The sequence below is a fragment of the Mauremys reevesii genome, linkage group 7, assembly GCF_016161935.1.
Source record: "Mauremys reevesii isolate NIE-2019 linkage group 7, ASM1616193v1, whole genome shotgun sequence".
Taxonomy (NCBI): Eukaryota; Metazoa; Chordata; order Testudines; family Geoemydidae; genus Mauremys; species Mauremys reevesii.
This window is the reverse complement of record NC_052629.1, coordinates 39,603,747-39,620,013: the sequence shown is the minus strand read 5'-3', so window position 1 is coordinate 39,620,013 and position 16,267 is coordinate 39,603,747. Positions and strand designations below refer to the sequence as shown.

The following is a 16,267-nucleotide window of genomic DNA, read 5'->3' as shown; positions in this document are numbered from 1 at the left end:
TCTCCATACTTCAGACTATCAGTCTGCCAAATGAAAATTATGCTACTTATCTGTCTGACAGGAGTACTGTAAAATGTAATTAATGTTTGTATAGTATTTTCATAGCTTGTGATGGAATATGCTATAGAAGAGCAAAGTATAATCATGATTTATCACTCTGAAAATTTTGGCTAAACCAGAAGCCTGATACCAATATAGACTAGAGAGGATAGGGCACTTAGCTAAGATGTCTCCCCACCAACCAAAGGATAAAACTCAGCAAAGGTAGTGAGGATACAACCTTCCCCTTGAGACAACTGATATAGGTACCAAGGAAGAGTGGAAGGACTAGTAGAGCAAAGTGATTGATGGCAAAAATCACTCAGGACAAAAATGATTTATAAAAATGGAGGTGAATTTTAGAGTTCATGAATGTGTGCAACAGACAGCTCTAAATACAGTACAGCTTTGCGAAGCACCTAGCTTGCACTTTGCCATCTGTCCCCACACAGCTCTGCAAGTGAACCTCAAGTGTTTCATGTAAACACCCTGCTATTCCAGTTCTGGGCTCTCATTGCGCTGTCTAATGCACCTCAATCCTAATTTGCATCACTCACCTTTTCCACTTGGAACACCCAAACAGATCTGCACCTTCTTCTTAGCTCTGTGTTGCGCCCCTGCTGTTCCTAGCAAGTCTGTCTAGAGAAGAATTTGCCAGTAGTAGTAAATTTTGGGCAAATGCCCTTAAAGACTATGCTGAGAGAAAGCCAAACTCATTTCATTTGTGACCAAACCTAAACTTCAACTTAATCCTCTAGAACAGGTGGTAGCCAAACTGTGGCTCGTGAGCCACATGCAGCTCTTTTACTGTTAAGTGCAGCTCGCTGAGACCACCACATACCCCCCCACACACTCTCCACCTACCAGACTGCGGGGGGAGGAGGGACTTGGGGCTTCTGCCCTGCAGGGGGTGGTGGGACTAGGGGATTCTTCCCTGCGGGGGGGCGGGGATATCATCTAAGGCCTTTAGCCCCATATCCCAGTAACACTGCTCCACGGGGCAGGTTGTGCGTGTCTTGAGGCTCTTGAACTTCTGAAGATTATTGTATGTAGCTCGGAGCATCAGTAAGTTTGGCCGCTCCTGCTCTAGAAGTTAAAAATTCTCTATTAGCACATGGAAGAAAAGATACAAACTTGCAATCAAACATACAACCTGGCAACATGTCAAATTCTGGGAAGTTTGTTCAATTAACAGCTTTCTATTTTCACATTCAAAATATGTTTTCTGAAGCATTTCAGTGCCAAAAATAATTTTACTCTAGTTATTATTCACTCCGGGCTCTGTTACCCCAATGATTATCTGACAGAGGTTTAATGATGTTTGGAAGCTTTCCAGCAATAATGTAGGACTGCAGAAAGAGCAGGCAGACAGGTGCTGATCCAGAGAGGCAGCTCCTTATAATGCACACCACCTTCTGTCAAAACTAGAAAGCTGCTCCCTTTTAATGGCTTTTAAGGCACGCTAGCCAGATGATGAACAAAACGTTTAATTATTGCACAGGTGTTCTATGATTAAGATGTGCTCCAGAGGAGTTCCACAGCAAGCACAGAAAAAAAATTTACTGGGAGTGGAAGAGAGGGAAGGCATTTTACTTTCACAAGCACATCTCACACCAGGGCTTCAAAATCAAGAAGACAAAGAACAAACATGTCAGATAGAGATTTGGATCATTTGTTTTGTTCTGCAAGCACACATCTGGCTCTGACCCACTCCCTCCTCCCCAGCGACATGCAATGTAATCCTTATGCTCTTGATAAGGTGATGAACAACGCTTAAATGTTATTTAAATTCTAGATTTCTGAAGGGCCGTAGAAGATATGCATGTACATATTTATCACAGATACAATGAAGCAATATGGGCTTCAGTGTAGTAGAGCGTCTAGCATCATAAAAATTCAAATGATTCATTTACTATTTTCTGAATTTATATACAATGCAAAATACAAATACCAGAATTTATCACAAATTCATCATTAATTTTTCTCTCAATTCTATTAAGTGGTTTTGCAACAAAGCAAATAAACATGAAATTATTACAACTGAGCTTTTAAAAAAGTCTCAGTGTAAACCACAGCACAAAACTACTTATATATTTTCTTAAATAAAAGGAAACAAAATTAAAATCAACCTCTTATTAAATCAGCTATGCTTTGGCTTTTAAAGCACTATACATGTAATCAGTTTTTACTGGAAAGTTATCATTACTTTTTAAGAATGAGGGTGGGGGTAGAATTTGTGGACTGCATGTGATTTTTTTAAGTTTTCTTTTACTGAATCAAAATAAAGCACATACAAAAGCAAATAAATAAGTATTTGCTATAAAAATAAGAAAGCACTATATAACATTGGGTGTTTTGCACAAATTTCATCCAACAATCCCAAAATACATAAACATACCATCAGTATAGCTAATACAGTAGCCAACATTTTAAACACAGGTGCAAAGCCAACATTTGGATACATGAATGAATGAATGAATGAATGTTCAAAAACATTCAGCACCAACAGCATCCAGCAAAGTCTATGGGGAGCTGCAGCATGCTCCACACTTGAAAAATAAACCATTTATTTAGGTGTCTAAATACAGCATTAAGATTGAGATTTTTTCAAAGCTATGCAGGGGATCTGCCACGTAATTTACATTTAAATTAATGCCACCTCTCTCCGCCCCAGCTTGAGAAAGATGTGGTTGTAGTACTCCAGGACTTTAGTGATCCCCAGCCTGCATGCTGGGGATTTAGGGCTGTTACAAGGGGTTGATATAGCTTAAAGCAGTCGGCATAGAACCATCTCCAGAATTGGGGGCCTGCAAACAACTCTTTTGCTGCTTCCACCACAGTGATTACTAGAACAGCTGAGGACTGAGTCTGGTTCACAGAGAGGCCAAAGATTACTGACAGCAATTTAGGACCTTCTTCTTGCCATTGGCATCTTCTGTTGTTTTTTTGTTTTTTGTTTTTTTAAAGGAAGAAGAAGAAAAAACTACTTCAGGCTCTATTTATCTCCCAGTTATGTTTTAGTATCTGGTAGATGTGAAAAATTCACAGGCTGGTTGGAAATGTAACAGATGGTTCCTTCTCCTCAACTGTTGTTCTATGAAATCACAGTTCATTGTGAAATTGTGGGATGACTGCATCAACAATGAGTGTGTGATACATAAGCTAAGGGCAATGGGAAGGTAGTCAGTCAGACATACTCCATCATGACAGTTAAATTAATCTGATAGGTGCTTGCTGTTGTTTCTTAAGGCAAGACTCTTTGGGGCCAGCTGACGGGCTCTCTCAGTGGAGGCTTTTCCCTTTGAAATTCACTCTCCTTCACAAGCACAAATCCTGCAATGTTCAGGGCACAATGCAAGACATTTGTTTTAGGTTCCGATTCTCTCTCTTCTCCGTCAGTTTATAAAATAAATGCACTTCAACTATATAATAAGGCCTAGCTGCTATGGTGAAAAGCACTTTGCAAACCAACAAATAAATACAAGTGTGTCTCAGAATTAACTGAATTACTAGTTGTCTTTGAAAACACCAGCACATTTATGGGTTGCTAACTTTCTAAAGTCTACCATACATAAAACTGGTGAATACAGGGTTGAACATGTCTTTGAAAAAGTTTCACAACTCCTGAATTAACTTATTAATTTCCAAAGCGTGGCCCACCTCTTACCAACAGAGGTCACCTGCAGCCCACCTCTCCTCCTAATCAAGAACAACTGTGCAACATCCTTGTGGCCCCACGCAGTACATACTACAGCAAATGCTTATATGCAGATAGGCTGACCCATTTCCAGCGGCTTCTATAATTGTTTATGCTTATTTTTGCAATGAAGAGGTTGGATGCTTGTAGAAGCAACTGGAAACAAGGAGCAGCTGCCACCAGCATACAATCAGCAAACTCTACTCAGACCACGAGTGGTCTATAGAGTACAGCTTAGGAACCACTGAGTTAATTCATACAGACTCAGGAAATTATAATACAAATGGACCCAGATGTCTTTTGGATAAACCACCTCCCTTTCCTAATCAACTTGTTCTTTCTCATGTACTTCAACACTATGTCTCCATATTCTATTAAGGAACCATTGTAATCAACTCTTGACAGTTACTGGTGAAAACCATCTCCTGAACACCAAAGAAGTGAAGTTGGTGATTGCTGTCTATGGCAGAATAGTGATTTCAGAGAAACTAAGACATGGGATGTCCACTGGGGTAACAAGGAGGAGATGGGCAAGGAGAAGAAGAAACAGGAAGGAGAGCTACTGAATTCCTAGAGCTTGATTTTCAGAATTGCGGAGCACTCTCAACTCCAACTAAAGTCAACAGAAGTAGAGGGTGCCAGCAACTCTGAAAGTCAGGTACCTGGTCTACTGACACACGGTCATCAAGTCACATAGCAAAGCTAAAGACCAGTCAGGCTAGCTAGTACAACCTTCATCCATTATATTTTCCCCTCATGTGACTTGTCTCAGCTTTTCTGAATACGTCCAGTGACCTCTTTAGTCTACTTTAATGACTGACAACTCTAACAAATGACATTTTTTCTCAATGCCTAGTATGAATTCTCATTTTCCACTTCAGATCAGTACTCCTTGTTTTGCCATACTCAGATGATGTGTATAAGTCTTTTTCATCACGGATGTTATTTCAATGGAAGTATTTATACAGTGACCTATGTGACAGTGTACTCCATAAGGCTTTATGGGGTGGGGGTGCTCATAAATGTATGTATGATATAACTGGAATAGGGTTTTGCTGCATATGCCATGTAACGTATCTATGTAAAGGTTATGTTCATCCTAGTTGTATGTAGGCACCATGTGTGTGCTCAAAGTTATGAACATTGGCTGTATAATTGCTTGATTTCTAAGTAGCCTTAGTTAAAACATTTGGTCACTCCTTGGGAGAGGAATGTGCTCAATCAGGAAGCATTTAATAGACAAAAGAGCTTGGAAGACTCAAATCCACATAAGAAGTCTACCTGAGGACATTCAAGGTAGCACTGTGTAATGGCTGCTCCCTGCAAGTCCTGAGTCATGCATGGGCAGGTGACTTGCCCATGTGATTCCAAATCTCCATTTTGTGACTGTATTCTACACAGGGTGAGGAGGGGGGTCTCCACCCACAAGAAAGAGTCTATTTAAATCCCTGGGAGACCCCTCCATGGGGTCTTCAGCTGGCTAAAGAAGGAGCCTCTCCACCCTGCACCCAGGATACTTAAAGGAAACTGGAACAAAGGACAGTAACTACAGGGGGTGTGTGTGATTGCTGGACCCAGGCTAAAAGGAGATTAGCCTGTAAAAGGGAGCATTCTGGAACTGGTGAGGATCCTATCTGTATCTAGTTTGATTAGACATAGATTTGCGCATTTTATTTTATTTTGCTTGGTAAGTTACTTTGTTCTGTCTATTACTTCCTGGAACCACTTAAATCCTACTTTCTGTATTCAATAAAATCACTTTTTACTTATTAGTTAACTCAGAGTATGTATTAATACCTGGAGGAGCGAACAGCTGTGCATATCTCTCTGTCAGTGTTATAGAGGGTGAACAATTTATGAGTTTACCCTGTATAAGCTCTATACAGGGTAAAACAGATTTATTTGGGTTTAGACCCCATTGGGAGTTGGGCATCTTGGTGCTAAAGACAAGCATACTTCTGTGAGCTATTTTCAGGTAAACCTGCAGCTTTGGGGCAGGTAATTCAGACTCTGGGTCTTTGTTGAAGTAGACAAGAGTGTCTGGCTCAGCAAGACAGGGTGCTGGAGTCCTGAGCTGGCAGGGAAAACAAGGATAGAAGTAGTCTTGGCACATCGGTTGGCGGCTCCCACCTTTTTCATCACGGATGTTATTTAAATGGAAGTATTTATACAGTGACCTACATTTAACTCTTTTCCCAGATTGCTGATCAACTTTTATACTGTCTCATATTCAAAACTGTCCTCCAAGCACAGTGTCATTCTAATTGCCCTTTTTAAATCCAGTATAGCATTTCAGTATCCTTTAAATAATGCAAGGATTAGAACTGAATGCAATATTCTGTACTCTGCAAAGTGGCATTACCATCTTTGAAATTTTGCTTTTGATTCTTCTTTAAATATACTTGAGAAAGCACTAGCTCCACTCCTTCCCCCTACCCCCGAATATAATAATAATGCATTACAGGTTTCTGTTCAGTTTCTCTCTTACCCTGTCTTTTTCTGATTCAAAACTTTCTAAATAGTTATCTCTCATTTTATACTGGTTACCATTTCTCCCCAAATGTATTACTTTGGATTTATTTTTAGTGCATCACCTAGCTGACTGCAACGAAAAATCTCTAATCTTTTCTGACTGTTCCACAGTTTTGATGACTCCTTATGTATATTTCCTATCCTTTTGATTTGTATTGTCTGTAAATTTAACTTGAAACAGAGTCTATTTCCTCAAGATCATTAATAAAACAGCTAAACAATACAAGTCCAAACACTGATTGCTCTGGAACACCATGAAAAACATTCCCTATCTGGAGGTGGTACTATTATTATTCTATTCACAGTCAGGCGGGCAGGCAACTGTTAAATCCATGTTATTGTATTTTTACCTAGGCAGTTATTTTTCCTATCTCATAATACATTTTTTTTAAATGTGGTACTATATTCAATGTCTTAATGAAATCTAAATACTGCATATTATGTCCACTGCATATTCTTGGCCACCAACATAAAATTACAGCAGAGAATATTATCACATTCACTTGGCAAGATCTGGTTTTCATTAGTTCTTGTTTATCAATCAAATATATTTTTTCCCCTCAAATGTAGGCAGATGCAGTCCCTTAACATACTATTTCATCATCTGTATTAAAGCAGAACCTACAGGCCTCAAATGAGATCAGGGCTTCACCGCATTTGGTACTGTTCATACAATAAGAGGAAGTCCTTGCCCAGAAGACCTTACAATTAGAGCTGTCGATTAATCGCATTTAACTCACACGATTAACTCAAAAAAAACCCTGTGATTAAAAAAATTAATCATGATTAATCACACTGTAAACAGTAGAATACCAACTGAAATCTATTCAATATTTTGGATGTTTTTCTACATTTTCAAATATATTGATTTCTATTACAACACAGAATACAAAGTGTACAGTAATCACTATATTATTTTTATTACAAATATTTGCACTGTAAAAATGATAAAAATAAGTATTTTTCAATTTACCTTATATGAGTACTGTAGTGCAATCTCTATGGTAAAAGTGTAACTTACAAATGTAGATTTTTTTTTGGTTACATACTACACTCAAAAAACAAAACAATATAAATTAAATCTTTAGAGCCTACAAGTCCACTCAGTCCTACTTCTTGTTGAGACAATCATTAAGGTAAACAAACTTGTTTACATTTATGGGAGATACTGCTGCCTGCTTCTTATTTGCAATGTCACCTGAAAGTGAGAACAGGGGTTTGCATGGCACTTTTGTAGCCGGCATTGCAAGGTATTTGTTTACAAGTCACATATGCTAAACATTTGTATGCCCTTTTATGCTTTGGCCACCATTCCAGAGGACATGCTTCCATGCTGATGATGCTCGTTAAAAAAATAATGTGTTAATTAAATTTGTGACTGAACTCCTTGAAGGAGAATAGTATGTCTCCTTCTCGGTTTTACCCACATTCTGCCATATATTTCATGTTATGGCAGCCTTGGATGATGACCCAACACATGTTTGTTTTAAGAACACTTTCACAGCAGATTTGAAAAACGCAAAGAAGGTACCAATGTGAGATTTCTAGAAATACCTACAGCACTCGACCCAAGGTTTAAGAATCTGAAGTGACTTCCAAAATTTGAGAGGGTCGAGGTATGGAGCATGCTTTCAGAAGTCTTTAAAGAGCACAAGGCTAACCTTCTCTATCATAACTTCAAATATGTTGCCCATGACAGAGATTAGCAATTAAACAAATTGGTTAGTAGTTTCCATTATCTTTTTATTTTCTTTTACTCTTTTTAGAGATTAATTTTTCTGATAAGATTCAGTTGATTTTTCACAGCTGCATCCCACCAACTGTCCCCTTTGATTTTTTGCCTATGTACCTATTAATACGCAACAGAAATATAATGTGTGTGTCAAGGTTAATCTATTTACTTACCCAAAGTTAGTTACCATCTTCTTTAAAGATAACTGCAATTACTCCTTTATTATCACTACCCCAACCAACAAAACAAAAAACCACTCAATTTACATCCAACAAGAATCTAGATGTTTTTCCATCCTATCTTGGACCTTCTTTATTTCAGATGTACTAGCAAATTATACCAATTATATATTTATAAAATAATAATTGGAGATATACCTATCTCCTAGAACAGACCTTGAAAGGTTGTTGAGTCCAGCCCCATGCCTAGCAGGACCAAGTACTGATTTTTGCCCCAGATCCCTAAGTGGCCCCCCTCAAGGATTGAACTCACAACCCTGGGTTTAGCAGGCCAAAGCTCAAACCACTGAACTATCCCTCCCCCCTAACGTTTGATCTTCTTAAACTACCCTATGGTCTGCTTTCTAACCAGATTTATGCCACCAAAGACCAACACGGTCTTTGCATGTTTACTGACTTTGAACAATTTCAGCACTTTAGTGCTTAGACTTTGTGTGTGTTGCTTGCTGAACATGGCTAGTCACAAATTCCATTTTATTTTATTTAGAACTTAGTATTTATCTCAGCATCATTCTCCCAATCAAAAAGGGCTCAACTTAACTCCTTCCAGAGCTGTCAACCATAAAGAGCTGCTGAAGGGTCTCTCTCTCTGAGGTAATGCAAGGTAATCCTTATGAAGCAATCTACTACAGTAACTCCTCACTTAAAGTCGTCCCGGTTAACATTGTTATGTTGCTGATCAATTAGGGAACATGCTCATTTAAAGTTGTACAATGCTCCCTTCTAATGTTGTTTGGCAGCCACCTGCTTTGTCCACTGCTTGTAGAAAGAGCAGCCCGTTGCAGCTAGTTGGTGGGGGCTTGGAACGAGGGTGGACTGGCAGCCCCCCCCCCCCCCCCATCAGCTCCCTACTCCCCTAAGTTCCCTGTGCAGCGGCTGCAGCTGTCCCTCTCCCCACTGCCATGTGCTGCTCCTGCCCTCTGCCTTGAAGCTGCTCCCCGAGACTCCTGCTAATGTCAGGGTGTCCCCCTCCCCCCTGCTCCTGCACCCCGCTTACCCCATCTTCCATAGGGCTGGGGGGACACACGACAGGGCTCAGGATGGAGGGAGCTTGCTGGCAGCATCTGAGGTCTCAGCAAGCTGATATAATTAACAAGGCAGTGTACTTAAAGGGGAAATGCGCATCTTTCTCTCTCTCACACACACACACACACACACAGTGTGTGTCTCTGTCTCCTGTCTCTGTCTCCGTCTGTGATGCTGTATCCCCTCCCTCCATTCCTGCTGCCTTGTAGAGTATGAGAGTTAACCCTTGAGGGCTCAGCCAATTGTAAGGCATTCCCTGGGAAATATCCCACCCTCTGACTCCTCCACCTCAACCAAGCTTCACAATCATCATCACTGTGTAAACATTCCCTGGAACCTAACCCTCTCGTTTACATTAATTCTTATGGGGAAACTGGATTCACTTAACATCGTTTCTCTTAAAGTCACATTTTTCAGGAACATAACTACAATGTTAAGTGAGGAGTTACTGTACCTTTAAGAGTAACAGACTGAACAGGAATAAAGCCTGGGTATCTCGCATGTGAGTATAGGGCATTAAACACTATGCTGCTGGGCAGACCAATGTTTATCAAACTGGGCTCTTGGCATCAATTAGAGTGGGGAGCCTTTTTCATTAAAATGCTTTTCAAAATGTAACTATTTTCCAAATGCACTCATTCTAAGAGATCTATTCTCTGTTTAGGGTAGGATGGTACTGACACTGATAATCCTTATTAATGCTAATAAGAGTGATATGTTTAACTCTCCAAAAACTGGTGGGAAAACAATGTTTTAAATTATTAATATTGTGACATGCCCAGAGTACAATCTAGACTGATGAACAGCTGAGTCACTTCAGCCCTTTAACGTGGTGTGCCCTTTACACTGCTTTGCTGCTGTAGTCACCACTCCTGGACTGCTCTCACATAGCGTCCCGCATGTACGTCACTCCCAGCTATATTGTAGGAGTGCTGCAGCCAGACACTCTTGAATTACACTGCAGTGTGACACCAGCACATTCCCAGTCCTTAACAGGTGATAGCCCATTTGACCTTGTTTACACCTGGCTAAGGTGTCAGCTTGCCCTCTGTCTCGGAGAAACTGGTTTGAACACTCCCCAGACTTGAAACAAGTCTTAGTAACACCATATAGCGGAATCTTATAACTTTACATATGCTGCTACACATTTTATCAGGACACTACCAACCAGCACATTCTGAGTTTTCAAAAGACACCTTACAAGGCATACTTTGTACAAAGATTATTACAATAGTGCACCAGGGATGAATACAGGAGTACAGACTGTCAAATATTTCCTCAGGAAATAAGATTAAATACACTAGCTAGAAGTAGGCAAGTTCTTTGCAAGCACACACATCAACCTTGACTTGCATTACCCCTGCCTTTCATGTCCTGAGTCTCCATATGACTGTGACAATGAACCACAATCTAGACCTGCAATGTCCCTTAATATTCCAGTCTTTGGCTTCTACTGAACAAAGTCTGTCATTTATGATGAACAGTGCTGTGGTATTGTTTGCACAATGAGAACTAGGATGGGTAGAATAAAACTAAGTTTTCCAATGTGATGATTTAGCTCATTTCTATAGTATTATTTCCCCACTATGCTTACCAACTTCCTTTATGAAAACAATGCTATCAAACCAAATAATTTCAGAGAATGCTTGAGGATCAAGTTTGGGGAGTATGGAAAAGAGAAAGTTTGTATAGCACACTGCACTTGGACAACAGAATAGCCCTGGAATACCAGCATGAGTAGTGGCAGTATATTAATTATCAGCCTGTCAATCAGATCCTATTTCAGAAGTTAATGAAGCCGCTTTGCAAAAGGGCAACCTCCTGAGGAGAAGAGTGTAAATAATGTATATGAAATGAGGGAAGTGGGGATGTGGGAAGAGAATCAGCACATCCCTGCAAGGTCGAGTTGGAATGCATCACTAGATAGATGGCTGGTTCTGGCAAGGCTTTACTATTGAAAAGTCTGCAGCCCACTATGAGTCATATAATAAATTAGTGCCAACAGATGTTGCTACAGGCACGTGGCTGACAAAAGGGAAATACTGAGTGACCAGGTTCAGGAATGTGATGGGGATAGAGGAGAATGACAACATTTCTTACAACAAACTTGCTTTGAAGTAGTTATCAACAGTCTTTTCATGCTCCAACAGCCAGTAGCTCTTCTTGCTAAAACAGTACAAATCAATTGGGAGTTTTAAAAAGACACTGTCTCATATTTCAGAGTGCAGCAGAATGAGAAATAGTCATTTGTGATAGGCCGGATGTGTTTCCCTGCTTTTACATACCATACATCACTGGAGCAGACAGTCCCTAAGACACAGTAGTGCAGCAATCTATAAATTGTGGGGCCAGCAGACGGAGCATCTTTATTCCTTAAAAAGCATTGAGGTATTTTGGATAAAATGTAAAGAAAAAAGGATAGTTGGATTCTCTCTCTCATTAAAATCTGAGGATAAATTTAATCTTTATGTAATGAAGGACTGGGAATGTGGTTTAAACTAGGCATAATGTGGCCTTGTACCTTGGAAGCTTCCCCCTTGGACATGCCAGTACACCTCATTTCTGACATGCAGTAGCCTCTGTTTTTAGAGCCAGCTTTAGGATTTTGGGAGCCCACCACAATCTTAGATCACATCAAGAGCAATGCAATGGTTGTGTTCTTATTGCCTCAATGTCACTTCAATATACAACAATGCTGAGTCATGATGCAATGTTCACAACAACATTTTGGGATGGATAGTAGCTTTACTCCATTTACTGTCCCTTTATCCTCTGCCATCTGGGATGTAGATACATGAGAGCGCAACTCCCCTCCTGGTCTTTAAGCTACCATTCATTAAACTACCCATTTAACACCAACATCTGTGAAATTATACATTGATCCTGCAAAACAAAAACACTGCTATGATTTCCCAGTAGCTCTTCCTCCTCATATGCCCGCAAGTCCCTTGATGTGTCTTGATTCCTACCTAAAACCTAATGCCACAGCGTCCTTCCACTCTTGGGGGTTTCATTGGCTAAAACCTGCATTGTCTGGTATGCCAGTCCTGGATTCTCTCAGATTACTGCCAATGCTCTCAATCTTGACTTGAGACCTCCCCCTGCTATTCCAGTCCTGGATGTTTTTATTTTTTTAAGCAAAAATTCATGATAAAAATGTCTGATGTGACAACTGGTTTAATTGATGGGAGTATTAACTAGTGACTACAACAAGAGCAACAAAGTAATTTTTTATTCTGACCTATGGAAAAATATGGGTGCAAGTCTCCAAGGTAAGCACTGTTACCATAAACCACAACATATATGCCTATTAAGTATCTTTTCCACATGCATCCTTCCTTGTTCTAAAATCTCACTGGCCTTAAGAAGGCATGTATAACTACCACAATACTTCCAATTATTAGTTATCTAGATTTGTTTATTTTTAAAATAGATTTTTCCCCTGGAGATCAAGTACACAACACACACACATTTTTTAAGTGAAGTTTCACCTTATTTTGTACATACAGTACCACAACCCAGCTAAGTCACAATGTCCAGTTAGCACTCACCTTCAGTATATTTCGGCCATCAAATGTCTCCCGTTCCTTGAAAGATGATTTGCCTGTAGTTGCATTATTTTGCTCTTCAACTGTGAAAAAGTCACGAGAGAGAACTTCAGATGGGATGATACTTTGCACTCTCTTCCCCGCCTAAAGTCTATGTATCCAGTTAATAAAATATTTAGTACACAAGTCTCACTTCATTTTTGGGTGTGCAAAATTTGCAATTTAATTTAAAAAGGAAACACCCCAAATCACAAATATTGTTGTGAGGATTTTATAAGGCTGATAGCACAATGTAATAGAATCAGCCAGGGAAAGCAGATTCCAATTTCTCTGGCCTGTCAGAAATTTAGCAATGACAAGCTCATGCATCTCCTGGGATACCACAAAGTACCTTACTGAGTATATGATTGTAATGCAAAGTACATTCGTGACAGCATCTAGAAAATCTGGACTGGTCTCTGAGAAATGTCCCTGCACCTTTTTTCTAAATTTTATTTATTTTATATATATATATACACACACATACACACACACACACACACACTACACTCTCTTGCATACACACACACACAGATATATAAAAACACAAACAAAAGAAATACATTAAACAAACATTAAGGTTGCAGTCATGTCCAGAAATGTTAGGAACTGCAACCTTGTGTGTATGCACAATAATACAGTCTTTAAGTATGTGATCACATGCTATTTTTTCCATAAGACACCTCTTCCTTATTCAGTGAAGGATAGTTATTCAATATTTATTTTTAATCAACATTTAATGTATGGGCCAAGACCTCACTTAACACAGACCATCCAAACCCTGCTGCATTGAATACAAAGTTATTCATTTCCTCATAGACATTTCTATGGTGCTTCTACCACAGTATCTGAGTGCTTCACAAACATTAATGAATTTATCATCAGAATACCTGTCTGAGAACAGGTGGTATTACTATCCTCATTTTACAGCTGGTGAACTCAGGCACTGGAAGATTAAGGCCAAAACAGTCAAAAAAAATTCCTTCTAATTTTCAATGCCTAATTGATACCCCTATGGTCTGATTTTACTACATAGCATCTTCCATATGCAAGCCATCTTGGAGTGCTTTATAAAGTAATGAGTTAGATAAGAAATAAGTTACAGCCTGCCAGTGCAAATACTATTTTGGCAGAAATAGCAGACATTAGGCACTCAGCAATAGCTCATATTCAGCCTTGGACAGCAGAACCTCATTTAACAAGAAAGGGAATACTGATGAAAACAATGGAACTATTTTCAAAAGTCATATGGAATCTTTAACTTCTCCCCCAGAGATGATTATATAGGGCCATGGTTTAGCTTCTTATCAAAAGTCAAATAATAATGCAGCACACCTGCTATTACTGCACTTGAATGCAATGGCAGTGTATATGAGTGTACTAGTGTAGGACTTGAACCTATTATCTTTTGGCCCAGAGCCAATGAATGCTATGAACTGCGGCAATACCTAGACACACAATACCAGGGAACACAGCACTTCCTGTTCAGTGGTACTACTATAGTTCAGATTTTCCAGAAAGGTTCTAAAGATACTCACCATTTGTGTCTTTCCTGAAGAGAGTGTTCATGATGGTAGCATGGAGTTTCACCCTATCCCACTCCTTCATCATCAGCCCAGAGGTCACAAACTGCTCCATGAGTCTATCAGCTATTAGCTGTAATCTGGGGCGGGGGGGGAGGGGGGTGAGAAATAGGACTTTACAAAGCCAAGAGAAAAATACTTGTTTTGCCCACTTTCACTATCTTGTCCAAAAGAGGGTAGTGTATGTGTAAAATGAAGTCTCAATATGTGAAGAGGAAAAACTGAGTGAAACTCTATTGGAAAGATAACAGACTAATCAAAATCCTGCCAGGCAAGACTACCTCCTTGTTTTTGTTTTTACTCAATTGCTTTTGTATTTAGAGACAGGATAGTTTTTTTGTTTCTTTTTTGGTAATGTCTGAGGGGACAGGGGAAAAGGAAAGCTCATGCAAATAAGGAAACAAATATAAAAGTTCTGGCTGTTTGCAAAGGCTCCTGGATAATAAATTCTGTTACAAATATTTCATTAAAAGAGGACATTGGCATACTAGGACATTTACACGATCTGATGTGGTAGATTATATTGGAATTTGAAGGATGTATTTTTCTAAATACCTGCAGGTTTTTCATACTGTTCTCCCTTCACAACATAAGTAATTCCTCACCACACTACAGGCAGTGAGCATTCAATACAACCCAAAGTTCCTATCCATTAAACAAGATATAAGCATACTAAATGGTCACCATCCATGTCCATGAATACAATTCACTCAATAGTTCCCCATTTCACCACTAGATGCCACAACCTGGGGGTCTCAATTCCAATCAGGAATACAGGCATAGAGCAGTATTAGGACCAACTCCAAATATCACTTGTTGAGCCCTCAGAATTTAACTATACAGACTACTTACTGGCTTTGTGCTGCCTCTTATACGCTTCCACTGGTCATATGATAATTTCAACACACTCAAACTGATTGTCATGGTTTTTAGTCACTTACTTTCTGGCTTTACATCAGTGATTTTTACAATTAGCAATGACAAAGATTAAATGAATATCATTACAGACAATACTAAAACAAATTAACAAGGAATAGCTCGAGTAAAACTGGTGCTTTATTATGTTATAAAGTTAATCAAGGAAATATAACAAATTAGAATGAATTATAATGGGAGTATTTGCCATGTGGGAAGCATCAGAGCATGATCTTTCTTAGCTGAGCCAGTATATATGCAGAAGGGCTCTCTAGTATCTAATACCACCTATGGTTATGCAAGCTAAGATAGGGAAATCAAATCTGCTTTATAGCATAAGCTGATCAAGAAAATACAGAGATCAGGCAGGAACTCCACCCTTGACATTGCTAGGTGCCTGATGTGGAATGGGAGGAAATAGGAAGGTAAACTTTCCTCTATGGTTCACTTACTGGCTATTGCAAGAAGCAAGATACCAAACTTGGACCAAGGGTCTGATTTGGCATAGCAAACCATGTGGATACCCTTATCCTCGTTAAATCCCTCTTCCAGCACTAGCCTTGTAACTGAGAAGCAATAGTCTGTACTACCACATATTTCTCAGGGCAGAAAGTACCACCACTTGAATCAGCATTATCAGCTCTTAGTGGAGAAGAGGCACTTGGCATTATTCAACAGCAGTCTCTCTAATCAGAGCAAAATTGAGGGATTTGGATAGTTCCATTTACTACTATTTATTGGTCACGAACTGGCCAAAAAACATCCTTTGACATTTCTGGATGAAAATGGAAGTGTGGGCAATTTTCAGGGATCTTTCATGAAAATAAATGTCTTCCTTTCCTTTTCTATCTTCAGAACAGACTTCAAATCTGAAGAGGGAGGGTTGTGTGTGAAAGCCAAGTGCCACTGTATCAGGC

At 39.4% G+C, this 16,267-nt stretch overlaps 1 protein-coding gene across 7 annotated transcripts in view; it reads right to left on the bottom strand.

The window, feature by feature from the left end:
* ASCC1 (activating signal cointegrator 1 complex subunit 1) overlaps positions 1-16,267 on the bottom strand; it is a 54,707-nt gene that overhangs the window by 12,272 nt on the left and 26,168 nt on the right. For 6 of the 7 annotated variants that reach the window (XM_039546253.1, XM_039546247.1, XM_039546252.1 and 3 more), the window contains 2 exons: positions 14,391-14,515; positions 12,817-12,896 (listed from right to left, as the gene is read on the bottom strand). In XM_039546253.1, coding sequence (XP_039402187.1) covers positions 12,817-12,896; positions 14,391-14,515 — 205 coding nt within the window. Of the gene's footprint in view, positions 1-573; positions 679-12,816; positions 12,897-14,390; positions 14,516-16,267 lie in introns of those variants that run through there. The other variant, XM_039546251.1, reaches the window with a different exon arrangement.